Genomic DNA, 22620 nt, shown 5'->3' with positions numbered 1-22620 from the left:
AAGCATGGGCACGCGTACATCCCCCCACTCCCCCCCTTCACCCCCTTCCCCCCACCAAACCACACTGGACTCCTCAGTGGCACGAACATCGATGTAAGGAGAAGTAACTGGATGTGACTGAGATCCTGGAAGCACGTGTGAAGCAACTCAGCTTGATGTCATCGCGTTAAGTGGACGGCAGATTTCAGCGTAGCATTTGTTCGACTCATTTCCCCAGAAGTCCTTGTGGGACATACACGTTACTCTCAATCCAGGAGCAAGACACAGATCCCCTTGAACGGCCGGTTAATGCTTCGCTTAGCAAGCAGGCCGCAGCGATATGCAGGCCTGTAGCATCAGTAGCAAACATATGCAGTATTGGCAGCTGGCGCTCCATGTTCCTTCCTTTTTATTTGTATGGGGCGCTGGCGTCTTTCGCTATTTTGTGGTCCCTCCTCGATCTAGCTACTTGCTGGTGGATTATGAAGCGGATGTAACGCGGTAGGTGTGAAGCCCATCATATGTATTCGTGCTTGCGGGCAGGCTGGCTATTGATGGCCAAGTAAAAGCTGACCAATGTCCACCCAGGGCTATCGCCCACAGTGCTTAGGGACAGTAGGGAACGGAAGGAAACGCCAGATGCTTTTCTGGTGATGCCATTAGTCTAAGCATTCCGTTCCACTTTACCTCAGGAGGGTTCGTGCGTAAGATCGACTAGGATCATTAAATTGTAACTACCTTAGCGTTTTCCGTCGGGTTTCTGCCAATCGCTGGGGTTGCCTGATACGGAGATTTTTTTGCACTAAAGGCTGCGTTAAATGAGTCATTTATTCAATATTCCATTCATTTGCGTTGGACTGTAGGCGCCTCATCTTCAGTTAGAGATTTTCTATGCCTTGCCTATTGCGAGGCTGGGCATCTGCAACGAGTGCGGAAACTTAAGAAAAGTATATATAATTGTAAGGAGCAGGCAGATCCGAAGGTCACACCTGAATGAATGAAGGCCCAATTGTTCAAAAACAACGTACTCAAAAGGTTGAGCTTCGACATCCGAGATCACCGGCAAAGGATTGTACGAGCCGAAAGACCTCACCCACAAAGTTCAATCGTAGATATGTACTTGACTGGTGCAAGGGTTGCAAGCCTATTGCCCGTTGGATCCGTAAAGTATTGGCTTTTTGTTTTTTATCGTGCAGTGATGTATGCTTCAAGTATGGCAAATGTTGCATTTCACTAGCGTTCCATCCGTTTTTCTGCTCGCCATCCCCCGGTACGCCATGTCGCCCGGTAACCGCTCGCGTCATAAACACTAAAAACTGGCTATGTTAGACATATTTTCCATGATATTTTTATATACTTTCTAATTTCATCTAGTTCCGTTGTTAAAAGCTACTAACATGCTTTGTTGTGCAAGGAACTCTGTGCAGTCGACTCGCTCCATCGACGTTCGGTTCACACGTTGAAACCGCCCGATGCCTTTCTTCTTCGTGCTTCCTTCTCAGCACTCCCAAACAATTCACAAGGGTGTGCAATTGTACAATGAAAAACGTTGAATATTTGGGAAGGTTTCCTAATGGGACACTGCAGAAATTTGCAGGATGCCCTTGACGGACCGCGCCGTCCGGTGAGTTGGAGGGAATTGCTCGGAAGAAGCTGAAGTTCACTCTCGGCATCCAACCAAAACTTTCTTCAATAAATGAAAGTAAATAAGTCCTTGTTTTAGTTTCTCTTGGTTCTAACGGTGAAATGAAGGATACCTGCCATGTGGGGGGGATGCTTCTCACGGGCAGGCCTCCAGCGATCCGTCTCGCCGCCGCAATCAGCGCGCTGACAGAGACCGCCGACGGGTGGATCCCTTTTCTTCCGTCAAAACTATCTTCAAATACATGTTTCTGGATGTCTTTTAGAGACGCCCATACCGGTTAGACTTCTGCATCGCCAACTGCCACGGGTTTTGCCCCCTCTGCAGTTTGTTGCGGAAGGCAGGGCCGGTCAGTCAGTCAGGCGCTTGACAAGGGCGGCCGCATTGCAGAGTTCAGAGCGCTGTCCGCGTTCACCTTCTCGAGGTAGGTTTTTTATCTTTAATCACAAGGCCTTATACCTCGAAGATGTGGGGCCAAGGTGCTATTGCAGCAGCACTGCTCCTGTGCGGCATCACGTTTTCGGCGGCGGACCAGCCGGCGGAGCTCAGCAACGTGACCGTTTCAGTTGGCGAACCTGCAGTGTCCGAGTCATCAAAAGGTGAAGACATTGAAAAAGGAAATGTATACACCCCAGAAGCTCTTCTTGCTGAGCTCGCCAGCGCTGCCAATATTGCAATCGACGGTGGTGCGCCGCACGGTGGGGTGTCCTTGGAGCTCTCAGCGGCACACAACACGGAAACAGGAGAAGATTCTACAGGAGCCACGCCAGGTGATGCAGTTGCATCTAACTCCACCGCTTCATCCAACCATGTCCGAGGCCGCAAGATGTTGGCATTCGGCGTACTGCTGCTGTTGGTCGGTGTCACGATGTCAACGGCAGGGCGCCAACCCCAAGCTCCCCAAGCTCGCGTTCAGCCTTCGTCAGTGGAGGCCACTGTGCGTTCCGCTTTGGAGATGATGGACAAACTTGGAATCAAGTCCGCTTCGAAGGTGGCTGTAGGCTGCATCATTGCTGGGTTCTTGGAGTTGATTCGCAGTCTCAACGCCAGACAGAATTCTGCCACTCAATCAGGACAGACAGTGCAGCCCACCCTAAAAGGCCGGACGGTGCTGATCCTGGGTGTCGTTGCCCTTTTGGCCTCCATCCCGTTAGCAGGAGTCGATTTCTCAAATCTCAATGTGAACGAATTGCTTAAAGTGCTCTACGAGTACCTCTCCAAGTCGCACTTTGGCCTCTTCCTTGCAGGAGGTGCAGCCTTTCTCAAGAGCGTCTATGACTTGATGGAAAATCAAAAACACCTGCTGGAGCAGCAACAAAGCGGAGGGGAGCTCAAGGAGGAAACAGGTGAAACGCCAGACAGCGAAAATCAGCCTGAGACTGCAGATGATGCTGCAGACCTTGCAGAGAACTGCGGGGAGGTAAGCGGTGCACATCCCTCTGAAGAAGGGTCTGCTGACATCAGCCCATCTTTGGCTGCCCCTTCTGAAGAGCCTTCCCCACCAGAACTCCCCTCCCAACCGGCACACGAAGAAACAGGAGGAGAAACACAACCAGCAGCACCCGTAGAAACAACTGACGCGGAAGACAAGGCTCCTGAAGCAGATGCTCCTCCCAAGATGGAAGACTCTTCCTCACCAACGGTGGAAGAAACAACAGGAGAAACACAAGCAGGAGCACCCGAAGAAACAACTGCCGCGGATGACAAGGCTCCTGAAGCAGATGCTCCTCCCAAGATGGAAGACTCTTCCTCACCAACGGTGGAAGAAACAACAGGAGAAACACAAGCAGGAGCACCCGAAGAAACAACTGCCGCCGAAGAAAAGGCTCCTGAAGCAGAGACTCCTCCAACGGCGGAAGACTCCTCCTCACCAATGCTGGAGGAAACAGCAGGAGAAACACAACCAGGAACACTCGAAGGAACTGCTGAAGCCGTAGAAGAGGCCCCTGGTGCAGGCACTGGAGCAGAGAGTACTGCAGAGGACGCATCTGCCCCCCAAGAGGCCACGGAGCAGCCAGTAGAAGAACAAGCGGAGCCGGACCAGGAGCCGGCATCGGGAGAACCAGCAGACGGGGCTGCCTCCCCTTCTGAGGCTGACAACACAGTTGCTGCAGAAAGCATGCCAGATTCTCCGGAAGCACATGAAAATGCACAGTAGCAGCCGGGATCCCAAGAGCACTTGGAATGGGAAGTTTCAAGTGTTGAAGCTGTTTAATAGGTTGAACGGCATTCTCGAAATGAGCACCGGAAGACACCTGCTGCTGGCGCTGGGTGTGGAAGCCACCATCTTGCCTCCATACATCTTCGCCCGGTCGATTAATGTCTATGCACACCTGTTCATGTTAATCGATATATGCTTGTGTGTTCCGTGGGCGAACAACACTGTGTGCTACCTGTGTAAGCTTAAGTCTCTCTGGCTGCAGGGCCTGGGACACCTGAGCATCACTACGTCGCATTGCATTTGCATGAAAATGCGACATCCAAGAGGAGATTTAGTAAACGTGGAAGTGCCAGTGTGCAAATGGTTTCAACTGAGATAAGCAGAAGAATAGTTTCACAAGCGTCAATAGCGGAAAAGGGTTTTTCCGTGTGTTGAACTGCTTCGTCAACATGCAGGCAGCGCCAGTGGTGGCAACGCTCAGCTTCACCGCCTTGTGGCACATTTTGTCTGAAACACCTAACTAAATAACATTTTGTATAGAGACACATTTGATCCTGTGTTCCTGCTTACCTTGCGCAGCATTCCAGCTGCATCCACAGCAGAAGCAAGCCTTTCCCGTTAGGAGGAGAAACGCTTTAATATTTCGTCTATCGAGTGAAGAAACAATTAGAAGCCGAATGCACCCCACCAGTCAGCAGAAACCTAGGGAAAGAAGGCTGTTGTAGATGTCCAAGCGTTGCCCCGCTGAGGGCGTATCAACCGCTTCTCAGATGGGAGAGAACAGGCTATTCTGCATTGAAAGGCTATTTCTCAGAAGAATGCACGAACTATGGAGCCTCTCAGACTCCCCCTGCTTTCGATGCAGGCTTCTGTCCTCCAACCAGCACACGTTGCACAGTTGAGACTCTCCAACGATTTCCACTCTACTGAGGGCGGCCTACGTGCTATTCCAATCAGTCTGACAGAAGTTTTGTCCAAGAAGCGCAAAGTAGAAGTACGAAGGAAGGCACTGGCTGCGTCGAAAGCCCGCTCCAAGCTTTCTTCAATGCCAGTGCGGCTAATGCTGTAGCTGTTGCACACAGCCCATGGAAGCATGTAGACAAGATATGCCAAACGAAAAAAGAAGTGCGAGAATTTGGCTAGACAGAGTGTTCAATTGTAGTCACTCGATGGGGCACATGCATGTACCCGCTAGGTTTACCCCGAATAAGACTGGCAGCCAACTTTGAATTCAGCCCATTCCTGCCGAATTGTTCTGGATTATTGTGGGAAATGTTGTGCTTGCATAGAGGTTTGCTTGCTTTCTAAGCGCTAGTTTGGTTTCAACCACCTCTACACCCCCCCTGTTTGTCCCCACATACAACCGAGCGAAGACGAACTTCGTACAGCTGGCCCCATGACTGACTGCGATATCGGCAGGTTGTAACAGACCTTCCGCTACGCTTACTTACAGTAGTGTTCAAGGCAGGCAAGAGGGTGATGACAACTGCAGAGGAGCAAAGAAGACAAGGGCGAGCAGAACAAAACAATGCAGGGTATAATCGGCTGTGTCACTGGCTCCGGCATGGCCAATGCAACCGTTTAAAGGGTACAAACATGTGTGAAGTGGAGTAGAAACATTGGTATAGTGTTTTTTCCCCTGAAAGCCTCCATAGCTGAAGCATGTCGAACTGCGCATTATTGCATGTTCTCTGGGGGTCTCGATTTCGGCTGGGCAGCCGGCTACAGAAACCCGCTGGAAAGGTCAGAGACCGTTTTGTTCTTTATTTAGAGAAAACAGCATTAACCAATCGACATTTCTTCTCCAAAACGATATGGCAATACTGGACTTTCCTCATTGCACACCGCGAGTCACCCGCCTCGTGCACAAGTTCCAGTGAGCGCTGAGCCGCCGCTTGGGTGTTCAGAGTGCTTTATCCTCCCTTGCAAACTATTAATTGGATAATTTGAAATTCAAATTCAATAGAAGTTTTTCGAATCACACTTTTTGCGACCACGTTCCGTCTCCATGAGCGGCTCGGCCCGTAACACCTGGACGTTCGGCGCGCTGTCAAGAGGAGCAGCCCAGATTGCTGCACCAGTAGGGAGGAGGAAGCTTCTTCTACTTCACCACTAGAATGACGACTCTGCGTCGAGCACTTATCACTGGTATTACTGGACAAGATGGCTCGTAAGTCTGCAGCCGACTCTCGCCTGCGCCCCCTAAGGAGACCACTACCAACTATGAGATGCGAACTCACCCTCATTCACGCCCATGTCTACGCAGGTTGTTTCTTTTTACATGCTGTGCAGTGGGGAACATATTGGTTTGGGTGGAGCCCCCGGGCTTAATGATTCTCCAGCTGCGGCGTCGGTGCCCGCGCTGTTCGCAGGTATCTTGCAGAGTTCCTGCTGCAAAAGGGGTATGAAGTGCACGGCGTCGTTCGCCACAGCAGCACCACAAACACCGAAAGGCTCCTGTCGATAGTCGACCGTACGTTATCCCCTTCGAAAGGACGCAGGCTCCCAGGAAGCTTCTTGCTTCCTCCGGCTTGCTGCTTTTAACCTGCCGTCACAGTAGGTACTCGATTGTGTGTTCGTAAATAAAAGATATTCAAGTTTGTATGCATATGGTATGTTTACATAGCTAAACGCAGAGGCTTCAACACCTTCACTTTTGTAGTCTTCGTATTTGTGTGTGTTTAGGGTTACATCTACACTGTGGTGACGTCGTGGATTCGACTTCCCTCTTTGACATAATTTCCCGAGTGCGCCCCCACGAGGTGTACAATCTAGCTGCCCAAGTAGGTTTTGCTACAACTGACCTACTGCTGAACTGCTGCTGCCAGTTGGGTGAGCTGTAGCTAACTTAGCTCTCTCAGAGCACTGCGTTTCGAAGTAGGACGGTGGAATGTGCGGTTACAGGGTCTGCTGTATTTGTATTATTCGCAGAGTCACGTGAAGGTCTCATTTGACATGCCTATACAAACCACCGAATCAACCGCCGTCGGAGTGCTGCGTGTGCTCGATGCCATTCGGGCTGCAGGCCTTGCCAATGAGACGCGGGTGTGAGCAGCAGCTGTTTGCATGCACATATTTAGGGCTTGGAGTGTCTGTAACGGGGGACTCCATTAATGAGCAGTTGCGTTGCTACTTGCAGCTGCAGGCAGCGAAGAAGGCTGCTGGGGTTTTGTCTCAACTGCCTTTTATCCAACTCCTGAGTACCTCAGTGTTGTCCCTTCCTTCTGAAGCATATTTCTTGTCAACCAAGAAAATTTTAGTCTTCTGTTGCATTTAGGAGGCCTCTGTTGCTGCGTTTCAGGTTTCAAGCCTCGTCGTCGGAGATGTTTGGGTCTAGCTCGGTTGACCTACAGAACGAAGAGACTCCTTTTAAGCCTTGTTCTCCTTATGGTAATAACCAGTATCACTCCAACTCCCCTGGTATCTTTAGGTCTGGCATTGCCTGCTTTTGTTGCCTCGTTGCTTGCTGAGGCAGTTTGTAGTAGCGCCATGCATGCGGGGTCACGTGCTGGTGCTGGTGCTGCTGCAGGTGTCTCCAAGCTGTATGGGCACTTCACGGTGCAGACATACCGTTCGGCCTATGGAATTTTCTGCGTTAGCGGCATTCTCTTCAACCACGAGAGCCCCAGGAGAGGCACCACGTTTGTCTCGAGAAAAATTACAATGGGAATTGCAAGCATTTTGAAGGTGAGCTTATCAACTTCTTATTTGTTCAAGTCCTGCTCTTGTGTTTTTGCGGGGACCTACCTTCGCTTTTTGCTGGCTGAGGTCGGAGTTGCTGGGTTCCAGTTCCGCCTCGCTCTCCCACACAGTATCTGCATATGGTGTCCCCACGGACACCGCGTGAGCAGAGAGGGGAACAAGGGAACACTTGAGAAAGCGTGGTGCAATTCATTTTTTGTACTGCTACAGGGAGAACGCCTTTGTCTCGAACTTGGCAACTTAGACGCCCGCAGGGACTGGGGCCATTCGCGTGACTACGTGAAGAGCATGTGGCTCATGCTGCAGCAGAAGGTCCCCAAAGATTACGTAGTGGCTACTGGTAAGCGTTACAGCACCACCCTGCACCCTTTAGGGTAGTTTGTATTTTACAGCAACGTGCATGAGACACAAGTCACGAGCAGTCTGAGGCCTTTCCTTTTTTTTGCCTGCAGGCAAACAACATTCCGTCCGGGAATTCTGTCAATTGGCGTTCGCCATCGCAAACCTCCCTCTTCAGTGAGCGAAACAAACTATCATCTGAGCCGGTGCACCTTTAGGCATATGCTCACCAGCTGGCGTTGCAGGCGGGAGATATCTGCTCAGGATTCCCCATTGAGCTCGAGTACATTAGACAGTATGGATTGTGAATTTGAGCATTTGAAATGACGCATATATTGGAATGAGTATTTGAAATGATGTTGGCGCTGTTGCGATTGAACAAAGGGTTGTTAAACCGGCTCGTTCTATGGCTGAGTCGTGTGTAGGTGGGTTTGGAGTCGTTGAACAGCTGTTATTTATTGGGGACGTCTGTGTACTGACCGAATTCAGGCAGGCTGCAACATCTGGAGTATATTGTGCGGTATCTGCGCAGGTGGAAGGGGAAGGGTCTGCAGGAAGTAGGGAGCTGCGGAGGTCGGATCCTAGTGCGGGTCTCTTCTGCTCACTTCCGTCCTACTGAAGTTGACGCTCTAAAAGGAGATGCCTCACGCATCCGATCGGAGCTAAACTGGCGTCCGGAAACCACCTTTACTGTGCGCTTTGCACCTTCAACAAACAGCAGCACCACCAACTTCAGCGGCGGTACAGTAGTAATAGCAGTAACAACCCCAACAGCAGTAGAAAGGGGAGACATTGCCAAAGGTGGCTTCACGTTGCCTACGATTGTCCCCTGCAGTGGTGGCCTTTGCGTGTTTCGATTTCTCAGTGTCTGCTGTTTAATTGCTGCTAGTCATTGATGGTTGCTGCTGATTCATTGCTGTTGCTGCATAATTGGTTGTGCTGTGCCGGTGCGTGTCTCAGGAGCTGGTGTTTGAGATGCTGCAATGCGACATGCGTCTTGCGGGTTTGCATCCCCCAACGTTATCGGAGTGCAACCAGCGCATAGCCAATCACATAGGAGACGCTGCAGAGCTGCTGTTTGACTAGATGCAGGGCTGTTGATGCTGCAGCACACCAGATGCTGGGCAGCTACCACCAGCCCAGCAGGTTTTGTAGAGTGGTAGTGCGCATACTGGCGCACACACAAAAGACTAAGACAACGTGCGCTCAGCGTAGCCGCATGTTCTTAGGTAGCATAACGTTAAAAAATAGCAACAACATGTCGGGAACAAGAATGCCGCACCTTTGTGCTTCAGACCTGTTTTAGACACACAACGGTTTCTTCACCGAAACAGCCAATGAAGTCTTCGCGACTTATAGTTGCTGAGACAAGACCTCGTGCAGTCTTGTATTTCGAGCCATCGCAGTCTAGCATATAGACGGAAAGCAGCCAAGAAGAGGGGCTTGTTCTACTCATTTAATCATCGTCAGCAGCAGCGAAGTCGACTGCATAGCAGCAGCAGCAGCTGCTGTTCAGCAGCAGCCGATGCTGCAAAACGGCCATTCAAAACGCTACATCTCCCAGGGTTTATGCAATTGCTGCTCATCATGAATCCCTCTGTATCAAGTGGACTTGCTGCTGCTTCTGCAGCAGTACATTCCTACACTACTGTTGCCCTTCGTACACAGGACCTGCAGCAGCAGCAGCCACATCCTGTGCCTGCTGCTGCAGCGGTCGTATGGCGCACAGGCATCAGCAATACTGCTTTTATGCTGTGGCAGTTCAGTGGTCCGGCAGCGGCTGCACTGCATTGCCTGCTTGTTGTTGCTGGACTCTCTGCTTCTCCTTTAGACGCTGTAGCAGGTCTGCTAAGAGCTGCTGCAGAGCCAGCACGCGCTTCTGCTGCAAGGGGCACACAGCATCCGCAGTATAACGGTACACATTTGCCAGCAGCCATACTTAAGGAAGCCCACACGCACACGTCGGTTTCTCATAAAAGATACAGGTGCTTGTGCTTCTGCATGTACTGCTGCTGGCTTTTGTGTTGCACCGGCCACCCACCGCTTCTTGAACATTCTGTTGCCGTGCTACCCTCGGCACTGCTGCCTGGTTGCTGGTGCACGAGGCGAGCTGCTGCCGAAGTGCGCAGTTTTCCTGAAGAAGCTGCTGCTGCTGCTGCAGCGCGGAATTTGCCTGCTGCAGCAGCTGGATGTACATGTCTGGACGGGGCGACCACGCGGGAGCTGCAACGACTTGCTGCTGCTCCAACTGCCGCATTGCATTCGTGGGCACAATGGTTTCCTCTAGCCACGGCTTCTGCACACGAAGAGGTGCAGAAGCAGCAAAAGCTGCTTGGTTTTGCAACGCCTGCTGCTGCTGCAGCTGAACCTGCTGTTGCAACGCCTGCTGCTGTTGCTGAGCTGGTGCTTGCTGTTGAAACTGTTGTAACTGCTGTTGCGCCTGGAGCAGCTGCTGCTGCAGCAGCTGAGCTGTCTCCTTTAGTCGTCTCTTCTTATCCTGCTGATGCTGCAGCCGCTTTAGCAACGACGCGTAGTGGAAAAAGAGGAAAGTTGGGTCTGTTTGCTGCATGCACACAAACTCGAAGGACACCCGGGAAACTTATGGTTAACCTGTCAATGCCCCTACAGTTGCCGACACTGCTGCTTGACTCTTTTCCAGCAACTCAAGTGTACAAACAGCACCTTGGCCCGCCGGAGAAGGGTAGCTCCATCAATGTAGGCATTGGTCGCTGCGGCCTCTCTCCGCTGCTCCAGAAGCGGGTCCCCTTGCAGCTGTTGCAACTGCTGCTGCTGGTGGGCGCCGGACAGCAGCAACCAGGCGCCGATGCTGTCCGATCGACGCGCATGGCAGTTCACCCGCTGCAGCGCTGCCTCAAAGTCCTTGAAGCCAACCCTCTGACTCCCGTGGAATGCAGCAGGAAAGACAAGAGAAACAAGAGCCCTGAGCTGCTGTTCCTGCTGCTGCTCCTGGTGCTCCTGGTCCTGCTGCTGATTCTGCGCCTGCAGCAGATATTCTGAAAAGGTTAGCTCGCATAGCTGCCAGAAGGCAAAGAGAGTGCCTAAGGCACAGTTCTCTCGATGAAGCAAAGGGAACAGGGGACCTTCAATCGGCAGCAGTGGCTTGCTGCTGCCTGATCTGCCTTTACTGCTGCTCGTCGCTGCATTGTTGCTGTCACTCCTGCTCCTGCTTGTGCTGGTCAGGGCTTTGCCGGACGAGGAGTTGCCACTGAGAGGTCTGAGCCTTGCTTGATAGTAGGCGCGCTGCGCTGCGACCTGCTGCTCCAGCGACTTTATCCGGCCCTGTGGCAAAACCACCGACACACGTGCTGCTACTGCTACTGCTGCTGCTTCTGCAGTGCCTGCTTGTTCTGTGCATCTAGTGCTGCCTGGTGCTGCTGCTCCGCTGCAGCTAACGGGGAATTTTTGCCTGTGTGTACCTGCAACAGCCGTTCCTTTGTTGCTGCAGTGCAGGACAGCTGCTTCAGCCTCTGCAACAACTCCTCCCTGTCATCCCGCTCCTCTGAGACCTCGGCGTCCGCTGTTGCTGCCTGCTCTGGTGCTGCTGCTGAGATTGCCTCCCGCAACCGCGGCAGGCCGTCATGTTGCTGCAGTGCGGAGGACCTGCTGCTGCTGGTGCTCATGTCTCCGTCGCCGCCCTCAGTCTCCGCAGCGCCTCGCCCCATAGACTGCAGCAGCCTGAAACACAGAAATGGCCCAACTAGCAGCATGTAAGTCCAAAGCAGCAGAAACAGCAGTGGAAACTAGCGGAACGACCCACTGGGGCGCCCCACTGGCACTGCATCTAAGAATCCTGAACGAAAACTCTGGACCCTAAACCCTAGACGCAATACCCTAGAACGTACTTTTGGAGTTCTGCATCTTTAGCAGAGATGAGGCCTTCAAAGTGTTGCCGCTGACGCCTCAACTCTTCCTCCAGGTGCATTCGCTCCCCAGCTGCCTTGGCCTCCTGCACCGCAGAAAGAGAGAGTAGGGCAGGACAGACAAAAGCGGGCGATGCAGCACAGGAAGCGGCTGAATCCAGCACAAAAGGCCGCTGCTGATGCTGCTGCTGTCCACTGGAACATATAACTTGCAAGGGAAACCAGAAGAGGGTACTCACCGCACAAATCACGAGCTCATGAAGATCTTGCAGCTCCTTCGCCACTGCTGCACTATGCTCCTGCTGTTGCTGAGTCGCTTGCTGTGCACTAGCTTGTGAAGAGCTCTCCTGCTGCTTGTCTTGCTGCTGCTGCTGCTGCTGCCGCAACTGTTGTTCTGCCTCTGCAAGGGCTGCTGAAGCCAGCCGTGACCGCATTTCCAGTTCCTCCTGCAGCACCGAGCAGCAGCACCACAGGCGCCCTGTGCAGTTCCAGCAACAGTAACAGCAGCAACAACAGTGGGCCTAACTGAATGCGACTTACATGCAACAGCGAGTTGTCGTGCTCGGCAGCCTCCAGCTTCAGCCGCTGCTGCCTGTGTATTTGTTGCAGCTGCTGTAGCTCATCCTGCTTCGAAGCGAGGAGGAACTCGAGGCGCTGCTGCTGCTGCTGTTGTAGCTGCTGCCGTTCTTGTTGCTCCTTTAACCGCTGCATAGCGCAACCAGCAACATACACAAGGAATAGTCATTTGGAAACAACAAGAAAGAGTAAAAGACGGCAACAGGAAGGCGAAACACCCAACAAACTAAGACAGACCAGCTCCCCTCCCCAGCTCCCCTCCTTGCCTGCGTCAGTTGCATATTTTCTGCTTCGTAACTCCGCTGAATCTTCTCCAAACTCGCGGCCTCATGCTGCAGAGCCAGCACTTGCTGTAGCAACTCCTGCTTGCTGCTGCTGCTACTACTGCTGCTGCTACTGCTGCTGGATTCGGCCGACCGCCCCCGGTGTTCGCGTTTCTCGACGCCTGTTCGAAATGAGACACACGTCCGAACGTCCAGATGTGCTGCTGCAGCACTGAAAACCAGCAGATGCATGCAACGGAAACAGCAGCAGACGTATGCAACAAAAAAAGCAGCGGCAAAGTTCCTCCAATACCTGTTTCGAGGTGCGCTTGGCCCTGGAGCTTTTCTTGAAGCTGCGCCTTTTCGTTCCGAAGTTCCAAAAGCTGTTGTTGCTGACGCTGGAGCACCTCCTCCTGCTGCTCCAGAAGCTGCTGCTGCTGCTGCATTTGCTGCACGAGTTGAAGTTGCTGCTTCTTGTAGCTTTCCAGCTTTCGCCTAATGAATGTTGGTGGTTCAGCGCAAGGGCTGTCGTGTTCCGGCGTTTCGGTGCAGCTGCCGCTGCTGCTGATGCTGCTGCAGCTCCTACGGCTGCTGGGGTGCCCGCTGCTATGCTGCTTTTGCTGCATCCTCGCAACCATCCTCAGCTCCCTATGGAGCAGCACTTTCCGCTCTCTCTGAATAAGCACTTGCTGCTGCTCCTGTTGCAGCTCTTGCTGCCGTTGTAACAGCGCTTGCTGCTCCTGCTGCTGTTGCAACTGTTGCTGCAGCATCCGGAAGTGCTCTTGCTGCTGCTCAGCAACCCCCTGCAGCTGCATGCGCTCTCTGGATAAGTGCTCCTGCTGCTGGGTAAGCTCTGCGTCGAGCTGTTGCAGCTTCCCGCGCTGCTCCTCTAGCTGCTGCTTCTCTTGTTGCAGCTGCTCACGCTCTTGCTGCAGGCCCCGTTGTTGCTGCTGTTCCCTTAGGAGAGACTGTAGTCTCTCTTCTAGCTTGTGTATCTCGTCTTCGTGCCGCTGCTGCTGCTGCTGCAGTTGCTGCTGCGTTTCCTGCAGCTGATGCTCCCTTTGCTGCTGCTCTTGCTGTTGCTTTTGCAGCTGATCCCGCTGTTTGTTAAGCTCCTCCTGTTGCTGCTGCAGCTGCTGCTGCCGCAGCTGCTGCTCCCTTTGCTGCTGTTGCAGCTGCTGCTCTTGCAGCGAATCCTGTGAACGCTGTTGGGTTCCCCGAACCTGTTGCAATCCTTCGTCATCGACCAACTCCGCAATATCCTTATCGTCGCTGGAATATCTCTGTCGCTGCAGCAGCAGCTGCTGCTGCTGCTTGAGCTGTTTCTCCCTTAGCTGAAGCTCGCGCTCTTTAGCGTCAAGGGCCTGCTGTCGCTGCAGCTGTTCTTGCTGCTGCTGGTCGAGAAGGCGTTCCTTCTGCTGCACCAGACGACTGCGAAGCTCAGCTTCCATACGGCTTGCATGCGATTGTTGTTGCGGCTGCTGCATTTGTGATTGTTGTTGCTGCTGCTGTTGCTGCTGGAGTTGGTGCTGCAACAGTTGCTGCTGCTCCTGCTCCTGCTCCAACTGCTGCTTGAGAGCGTGTACTTGGGCAGCATAGCTCTCTTGCGTCTCTACTAACTGTTGCAGCTCATCGAGCTGTTGCTGTTGCGCCGATATCTGCTCCCTCTGGTCTTCTATTAGCGTTTGTTGTGCCTCAATCAGCTGATGCTGCTGATCAAGCTGCTGCTGCTGCTGCTCAACCTGCTGCTTCAACTCCTCGATTTGCTGTTCCTGTTCCTCAACCTGCTGCTGTAGCTGTGTCTGCTTCTCCGCAGCCTGCTCCTGCTGTTCTGCAGCCTCTTGTTGCAACGAAGTCAATTTCTGCTGCAGCTCGGCTTGTTGCTGCTGTCTCGTCTGCTGCAGCTCCGTCTTCTGTTGCTGCTGTCGCTCCTTCTCCTGCTCAAGCTGTTGCAGTTGATGTTGCAGTTGATGTTGCAGTTGCTGCTGCGCAGCTTCCGCCTTGTGGATGGCATTCTGAAGCACAGCATGGGCTCCATGCTGCTGTTCTTGCTGCTGTTTGGCCTCCGAAAGTTGCTGCCGCAGGCGCTGTTCCTCCTCTTCCTGCTGTTGCCGCTCTGTAGCAAAGACTCTTTCCCGCTCCTGCATGCAGCGCAGCAGCGCCTCCTTCTCTTGCTGCAGCGCGTCCAACTGCTCCTGCCACCGCTTCTGCTCCTGTTGCAGCAGGCTCTGTTGCTGCCGCAGCTCCATATGCAGAGCGTAGGCGTCATCCATATTAGCAAACTCTGAGTTCGGCTGACTGACACTTGTTTCCAGTTCTAGCTGCTGCTGCCGCTGCTGTTCGAGTTTCTGGTTGTGCTCATGCTGAAGCGGGTTGCTGTTGCTGCTACTGCTGGCAGGTTGATTAGCTGTGAATGAAGCAAATGCCTGAGGAGAAGACCCTCGAAGTTTGCATCCCCACGAGGCAGCCCCTGGCAGGTCTATTTCGGCTGCTGTTGTGCTGCCATCGTGTGCTGCAGCAGCTAGTGCACGTACACTAGCCTCAACGGTTTCTGACGGCGGCGACGGTAGGCACATTCCGGGAGTGAAGGAGGGAAAGAACTCAGACATCTCATCACCGTCTCTCGATGATGCTGTAGCTGGAGCTGCTTCACTCGCAGAAGACGCATCAACTGCTGCAGCCCGCTCTTCCTCTTCTAAACATGAGGCCAGCATTGCATCAGTTGTCCCCTTAGAATGCCCCAGGCACATGCTGCTGCTGATGCTACTGGAGGCGCCCGAGTTGGCGGGCACGGCGTCGGCATTGCTATTGAGATCTTCGCTGCTACAGTCATCGCTACCAACCACAGAACCAGAAGAAGCAGCACGTCGCTCAGCAGAGCCCTTATTGGAGTCCTCCATCTCTTTGCTAGCCACAGCAGCAACGGGGGCAGCAGCAGCGGCTACCGCCGCTGCAGTCGCTCGCGCTGCGTTCCGCTGACGCTGAGGTGAAAGCTGTAGGAAATCCTGTCGTAATGCTCCTTAAAGGCAGAGTGATTGACAACAGAGATGCAGCAGATGCAGCAGTAGCTCGGTAAGAAGGCAGTCAAGGCTGCGAGCAAACAACAGCGGCTGTTGCACCGGGTGGATCATAGCATTCAGTAACTAAGCTTGAAAGGACTCGCTGCCGGTGCCTTTTATGGTGTTTTACCTCAGAGGAAGCGCATTAGGTCTCCTTTGGTGGGCCGGGTGGTGGGACGACGGGAAGGCGCGTATACGAGCCGATATTTTAGGGGGGGCCCCCTAGGGGCCTCGAGTGTCCATTAAGTTGTATAACTTTAAAAGACAGGAATTATTTGGGGACATTTTTAAGGCACTACACGCGTGCTCAACACAACGACCAGCCCCAGAGAGGCCCAGGTGGTGCCTGTGCATAGGGGCTGGGGGCTGTGCGGTCCCGCCTTGTCTGTCTTTGCTTCATCGTCTCCTGTAGTTGAATGATTTGTTTGTTTAAATCAACAAAACTATTAAAAGAACAAAAAACGAGAGAAAAACACACCAGGCAACGGCGATCTCAGAACACCCATGGGAGGGGCAGCGCAGCAGAAGTCCGCCGTCGTCGAGGCCCCTGTCTTAGGGGTCTCTTTTGAGTCCTCTTTAGCGGCTAATTATATGCACAACACACTGGAGTGCGTCTGTTGCAACGGATTAGCAAGAAATTGAGTGCGGCGTGACGTTCTTAAACGCTGAGGTGTATGTAAAACCCGAATTCGGGATGGGGTTTCTACAGATACTGCCGCCGTGGTTACGATGCGCTTGCTGCAAACGCCTCCGATCCACATGCTCGCCCTCAGCTGCTGCTGTTGGGGGACCACCGCAGCATCAGCCACAGCAGCTGCTGCAGACGGGGGAGGAGAGGGTCGGAGCTTGTGCAGCGTCTCCTCCCCCAGGTGACTCGTCTACCTTAAGCGGTAGTGCTACAAATCACTAGACGTGGAAAATGAACGGACGAGCAACAGCAACATCGTCCTCTTTCACCAGAAAGCAGCATGGTGCCTCACCTACTTTGGGCGTAGGGGAGGGCCCCCCCCCCCTCTCCACCAGACCCTCTCCACTGCAAATCGTTGCATGTGGCTGGAGTTACACACCCTAAAGTATTAGTTGAAGTGCCAGGTTAAGCTATCTCACATGAATATTGGGGGCCACTGGTCTTTGCTGTAACGGTTACCTTGCACAGCAACGAGCTGATACCCCATAGAAGCTGTAAAGAAACTGTACACTAAAATGAACCATGTATTAGTGCTGCAGCTACAAATTAGCGGTTATGGCTTATGGCTTTGCCTTCGACTCACGTTGGGGGGAGCCAGTTCTCCTTGGATTCGGCTGTTGAGTCATTGTTTGAGCCCTTAGCTCTTACCTGTACCACCGTCGGCGGCAGGCTACGCAGTGCAGCTCCAGTGAAGAAAGGGAACAGTGTTGATTCAGCAGGGATGGGAGAAAGGGGGTACACTCCATAGACAGGCAAAAGAGCACGGACACACAACGGCAGACACACACAGAAATAAGCAAGCAATGCATGCTCTCCTAGGCAGTAGACGAGACTGTGCTGCTCTGGGCAAACTAGAGAGCAGAGGCCTCCCTCTTGTTAACGATTAGGGGTTTAGTGGTTATTGGTGAGGGCTTCCAATGTGTAGTGAACGGGACTTTCCAAACGGCCGAAAGATGAAGAGCCATAGCTGAGGGCCATGTCCAGTCTGTGATGCAGTTAGGTTTTGTTGCGCGGCTGTGGTGCATGCAGAGACATTTGAAGTATACAGGGCCCAGAATGTCAACGAGATGGCATTTGGCGATCCCCAACAAAACCAAGATTCGGCGCACCAGCAGGGGATGCTAAGGGCAGGGGACAGAATGTCTCCTTTCGCGGTTGCCGTAATAACCTGCCCAGCGCCCCCCTATGAGATGCAACACCTGCAGCAGCCTGTGCAGCAACAACATGTGCACGGCCAACACTCACCGCTGCCACCTTCCCCAAAGCCGATGCAGCAGTTGCAGATCCCTTCCCAACAGGCTCCGTCTCAGCGCAACCTGCTGAGGGAAGAGGCGGGGGAGATGGGTAGCAAAGGGGCCCTAGAGAGTTTCAGCCCGACCTTTGCGACGGAGCTACTCGCGGACATTGAACTAGATGGAGAGGCAGGCACTCCAACTGCTGCCGCCGCTGCTGCTGTTGCTGCGTCAGCAGCAGGCGCCAGCTCACTGCCCCACATAGACGTCCCCGTGCAGCTGCCTAGTGCAGCTAAGACCTAAACAGGGTTCACAGGGGTTGCCCTTGCTGCAGCACCCGGCTTCAGAATTGGAACGAGTTACCTGTGAAACTGCTAACAGCCTTCAGTCGCCTGCAGCACCTGCCTGTGTTCCCTCCTGTATTCATAAAGGGAGTAGCAGCAGCAGCAACCGCAGCAGAAGCAGGAGACAGGCGTCCCCAGCGGTCCCCGCTCGTCCGCAGTAGAGGCACAATCGCGTCGCCTAAGCAGGGTAGCAATACAGGAGGAGACATGCAGCACCGACCTACCCGGCAGCAGCAAAACCAGCGAGCTGCAAATTCATTTTGATTTTCTTCAAACTGCAACTGCCTCAAGCGATGCACCCCAAATGCACACGCCCGCCTCCAGACACCTATGCAGGAGCACCACCTTTCATATAGATAGATGTATACTTCTAGATGTTCATAACTTGAAGAGTACATCTATATAACAGCACTATAAGAGCCACATCGTCTTCCGATAGTATCAAAACAAAATGTAACATAAGACGCCAAAAGAGGAGAAAACGCAACAAAAAGAGGGACCATGTGAAGCAAACAGGCAACGAGGACGGAAGGCAGCTGCACAGCAACAAGAAAACCAAAGCCTATAAGCAGCGAGCGTCATTCGCCTACAGACCACCGCCCTTGTATTCTCTCTTTGACGAGGCACATCTTCTCTACGTCTATCGCCTGTTGGCCCTGGGTGGCACCTTGCTTATCTTCCTCCGTGTCCTTTGTGTCCATTTCTGGCAAATGGGTAGAGGTGTTTGTTTTTATACGTACTCGGATCTACAGCTTCAAGAGAGCATAAAAATACGCTTCAAACAGTTTTAAAGAAAAAGCCCACGGTACAAACAGTGCGAAGACAACTGAGGGGAGAAGAAGCCCTCCCCAGCACCCACAAACGGCCCCCCATCCTTCCCCCCTCCAAATACAAAAAACAAAGGCGCTCTGGCTCAGAGGGTGCGTACGAACAAAGAGATAACCCCCTAAAATATCGACTACATTTCTTCCTGTCGCTGCAGTTGTTGCAACTGGTGCGGCTGTTGCTGCTGTTCTGGATGGTGACAATTGGCCGCTCGCTGTTGAGGTTTCTGCCCCTTTTCCCCCCGGCCTTCCTGCTGCTGCTGCTCCAGTTGCAGCTGCTGCTGCTGTTGATGCTCTTCTTCAGGCGCAGGGGGCTTAGGCGGGGGGGTAAGCAATATGCGTATGAGGACTTCTAAGCTACAGAGATCTGGGGCCAGGAGCGCGTCTCCGGTGCAACCAGGCATCCTCGCTGTCAGAACTTTCCTGAGGAAACAAAAAAATAGAGCACACCGCAGACAGAGAGCTAGAGGGCAGTTCTGTTGACGCTGCTCTCGCTGCAGATGCTTCTACTCCCAGTTTTGCTAATTTAGCTGCTGGCTGCGTGGCAACGGCCGCGCCATTTGGCCATATGGCCCTGCTGCTGCTGCTCATGCAGCCGGTGGTGCTACTGGTGCCTGTATAGCTGCAGGTGCAGCTGCGATGCTTGGTGCTGTTACTGCTAAGGCTAACACTACTGGAGAGAGTCCCTGAAACGTGCCTATTGGGGCACACACCCGTTATATACGAGCCGGAAGACATGCGTGTTCGTGCCTTTCCTCCCACTGCTGTTGTTGTTGATGCTGCTGCTGTTTTGCTGCTGTGGGAAGTGCTCGTAGATCTCAAAGGCAACAACAGACGCATAAGGCGGCCAAACGCCACCATACACCTTCAGAGCAGCGAGGACAGCAATCAGGGTGACATCGTGAGTCATGTAAAGATGTAGGGCTGATTGCTCTGAGGAGCCTGCTGGTGCTGCCCTGCTGCTATTGCTTCCTTGCTGCTTCTGCCGCAGCTGTTGATTATTGCGGATAGGGGCAAGGATCTTCTCCGCGAGTTCTTGGAAAAGAGGGTGAGCTGCAGCAGCTGCAGCTGCAGCGTCCGCCCACCCAGTCCAGAAGTTTGTGATTTCGTCGTTGATTTGCTGCAGCTCAGGCACTAAGGCGAAGTTGTTTTGCTGCAGCAGGGGAGGTAGCAGGTTTCTCCTGCCGCTGCAGACGTAGGTGAGGGCGCAGTCCACGATAACCTCCGGCCACAGAGCGTCGAGCTCCTCCAACGACAGACGTAAGTGCTGCTGGAGTTCTTGTTTTGTCTTGTGGTGTTTGGCTGTGAGGGCAGCGAATTCGGGACTCGATTCAGCCTGTCTCCTCAGCTGAGAGACAGCTGGGGAGGCGTATCCTGACAGCAGTGGGTCAGAAGTGACCTCGTAGGTCTCGACCTGGATGCGATGAGGAGGCACCCCAGAGTTCTTGAAAAAAGCCTCCAGCAGAAAGGCCCCGCTCGCCAGAGTCCGGGATATATCTGTAGAACGCACAAACAAACGCCGACTCGGCGCAGCCCCAAACTCCTCCGCTGAAAACAGCTTATGCACCAACTGCTGCTGCTGCTGCTGCGCTTGTTGCTGCTGCTTGTGAGTTACAGAGGCCGGGGTCACGTAGGCCTGGTTAAATATGGCGCCGATGTGGAGCAGCTGCGCCTGTCCTTCATCTAAGAGACTGGAGGGAACACAACTGCCTCTAAAAAGACCCGTTTCCGTTGGGCTCGCCACATATTTCTTCAGCAGAGACGGAGTCGCCAGCTGACCCGACCCTAAGAATAACATACACCGGAAAGAGTAGAAGCAGCAGCAATACACTTTCACCCGGGACAGCCAGAGAAGGCTTGGAACGACTAGCAAAATCCGCCGCAACACTAACAGCAGAGGAAGCAGCAGCAGCTCTACAGCCAGTCCCAACGCACCGACTATCAACAGACGGAAACAACAACAGAATCAGCAGCCGCACCACCAGCAGCAGGAGAAACAGAAGCCTCGCATATAGAAAGCAACTAAGAATGGGCGACCACAAAGGCAGCAACAAAAACAGGAACAAAGAGAAGCAGCACCAGTTGCAGCACTGAGATCAACAGCAGCAGCTCACGGGAGTCGTTCATTCCTAGCTCCTCCTGGAAGGCGCATTCCCATGGAGGCCCCAACTCTGCTGCTGCTCCAGACAAAGCGTCTTGGGGGTTAATCAAGAGGCCGCTGCTGTTGCTGCTAGCGTCACTGGTGCCTCTGCTATCCTCGACTGAGACGTCTGAAGAGGGTGTTGGTCTGCTTTCTTCTGCAGCATCGGCAGCAGCGGCTGCTGCTGATGTAAGTGGGCTCCCTTCCTCTGCATGAGCTCCTTTTGAGGGACCACCATACTCTGTTGCTGCTGCTTCGCAGTCCGCGTTCCTGTGGTGCCCCACTGGAGGACATCGCTCAGCATCGCTTCTCAAGGCATCTTGATCTGGGGCGGGGCCAACATGGCGGTGTCCAGCGGCGCTGCCGGTGCTGCTGTTCGTGTCGCTGTTGCTGGTGTTGTTGTTGTTGTTGCTGCTGCTTTCTCGGCTGTTGCTCTTGTGCAGATCGGAGTCAGCAGCCCTGCCCCATTGCCAGCAATTCCGATCGTAAGGCGCCCTGGCACCGTGTCTCACCAGAGCATGCACCTGAACGGCAGCAGCAGCAGCAGATATCGTACCTGGAGCAGCACATACCAGCTGTTTTGAAACAGATGTGAAACAAAGATGAACAGCAGCAATACGACGGCAGCTGCAACGGGAGCTGAAGCGGAGAGTTCAAAATCCTGGAGTGACCAATGCACCAGAAGCAGCACTAGCAAGAAAAGCAGCTGCAATAACAACAGAAATGCGCGATATCAGCAGCAAGAGTGCTGTGTGTACCTGCTGGAGCTCCAAATTCAGTGCCTTAGCAGCTGCACTCAGAGGCGGCAGCGACCGTTTTTCTTGCACAGTCCATTCCTTTAAACAATACTCCGGGAATTCTGTTGCTGCTGATAATGATGCTACTGCTGCCTCCGAGACAGCAGCAGCTGCAGTGTCAGGACGGGAGCAGCTCACCAACAACACGGCCAGAAAAACACGACTGGGGAACCCCTTGAGGGCTGAAGAGATCCAGCAGCAGAAAGACATAGCGCCAGCCGCTGCTGCTTCTGTTGCGCGTGCAAAGGCTGATGCAAGGGTGGGGGTGTTGCCACTGGTCCTGCTGCTGGTCCTCCTGGTGGTGCTGCTACCACGAGGTGTGAAGATGGTTGTGCTGCTGCTGATGTTCCCGTTGCCGCTTGTGCGCAGCTCTTCCTTTAAACAAATCACTGCAGAAGTCGGTTGCCGGCAGACCACTTGCGGTGAAGGCTTCTGCAGGGCCAACGCCGCCGGAGCAGCCAAGGCCGCACCCGCACCGGCAGCCGCACCACGGGGTCACAGCTATAGAGGGAATAGGACGGTTTCCTGGGTCGTATGAGGCTCCTAAGGCCTCTGATGAAGAATTGCGACGCAGCAGCGGCAGGAGCTGTAGTACCTGTCAACGCAGAGTACAAGTCTCCGCTGCTGCCTGCAGCAAGACTATACTTCTGCGGCTGCTACCACGACAGCTCCGCAGGACGAAGGGGAGACAATACAAGAGAGCTTTTTGAGCGTCTGTTGTTTCGTATTCGGTCAGCTGGAATTAATGTCTGCAGGAGCCAACACGTCAAGGGGAGCACCGGGCAACGCAGGAGACCGTGCAGTAGGCACACCCGAGTACAAGAAGACAGTTTGACGGCGAGAAGGACCCACAAGTACAGGATTTTGAGTTGTGGGTGACTTAAAAACAATTTCTCTTCGTTCAAACGAGCACTTTAACCGGTCATAGGTGCAAGCCGCGAAAGCGCAGCGATACCAGCTGAGGAAGGAGGGCCCCAGCAGCCCCCCAGGCCA

The 22620-nt window shown here is 53.4% G+C and overlaps 5 protein-coding genes across 5 annotated transcripts; 3 read left to right on the top strand and 2 right to left on the bottom strand.

The window, feature by feature from the left end:
* Positions 1-2087: 2087 nt before the first annotated feature.
* EMWEY_00019720 (hypothetical protein, conserved) lies at positions 2088-3779 on the top strand (the record flags this gene model as incomplete). Its single annotated transcript, XM_013480235.1, has 1 exon — positions 2088-3779. One exon carries the CDS (start codon positions 2088-2090, stop codon positions 3777-3779), a length of 1692 nt encoding a protein of 563 aa, XP_013335689.1.
* A 2120-nt stretch (positions 3780-5899) lies between these two features.
* On the top strand, positions 5900-8909 carry EMWEY_00019710 (GDP-mannose 4,6 dehydratase, putative; the record flags this gene model as incomplete). Its single annotated transcript, XM_013480234.1, has 10 exons — positions 5900-5952; positions 6075-6154; positions 6468-6565; positions 6714-6829; positions 7084-7172; positions 7312-7469; positions 7695-7824; positions 7937-8000; positions 8356-8572; positions 8784-8909. The coding sequence occupies 10 exons, from the start codon at positions 5900-5902 to the stop codon at positions 8907-8909; spliced, it is 1131 nt and encodes a 376-aa protein (XP_013335688.1).
* A 676-nt stretch (positions 8910-9585) lies between these two features.
* EMWEY_00019700 (hypothetical protein, conserved) lies at positions 9586-15443 on the bottom strand (the record flags this gene model as incomplete). The annotated part of the gene is made up of 9 exons (XM_013480233.1): positions 9586-9705; positions 9865-10386; positions 10506-11123; positions 11261-11519; positions 11687-11790; positions 11944-12150; positions 12245-12409; positions 12508-12725; positions 12857-15443. The coding sequence occupies 9 exons, from the start codon at positions 15441-15443 to the stop codon at positions 9586-9588; spliced, it is 4800 nt and encodes a 1599-aa protein (XP_013335687.1).
* Positions 15444-17357: 1914 nt separating this feature from the next.
* EMWEY_00019690 (hypothetical protein, conserved) lies at positions 17358-17825 on the top strand (the record flags this gene model as incomplete). The annotated part of the gene is made up of 1 exon (XM_013480232.1): positions 17358-17825. One exon carries the CDS (start codon positions 17358-17360, stop codon positions 17823-17825), a length of 468 nt encoding a protein of 155 aa, XP_013335686.1.
* A 999-nt stretch (positions 17826-18824) lies between these two features.
* Positions 18825-21837, bottom strand: EMWEY_00019680 (histidine acid phosphatase domain containing protein, putative; the record flags this gene model as incomplete). Its single annotated transcript, XM_013480231.1, has 4 exons — positions 18825-19113; positions 19404-20475; positions 20805-21354; positions 21589-21837. The coding sequence occupies 4 exons, from the start codon at positions 21835-21837 to the stop codon at positions 18825-18827; spliced, it is 2160 nt and encodes a 719-aa protein (XP_013335685.1).
* Positions 21838-22620: the final 783 nt, after the last annotated feature.

Source organism: Eimeria maxima, genomic scaffold, assembly GCF_000499605.1.
Source record: "Eimeria maxima Weybridge genomic scaffold, Emw_scaff174, whole genome shotgun sequence".
Classification (NCBI taxonomy): Eukaryota; Apicomplexa; class Conoidasida; order Eucoccidiorida; family Eimeriidae; genus Eimeria; species Eimeria maxima.
This window is presented reverse-complemented; position numbering and strand designations above follow the sequence as displayed.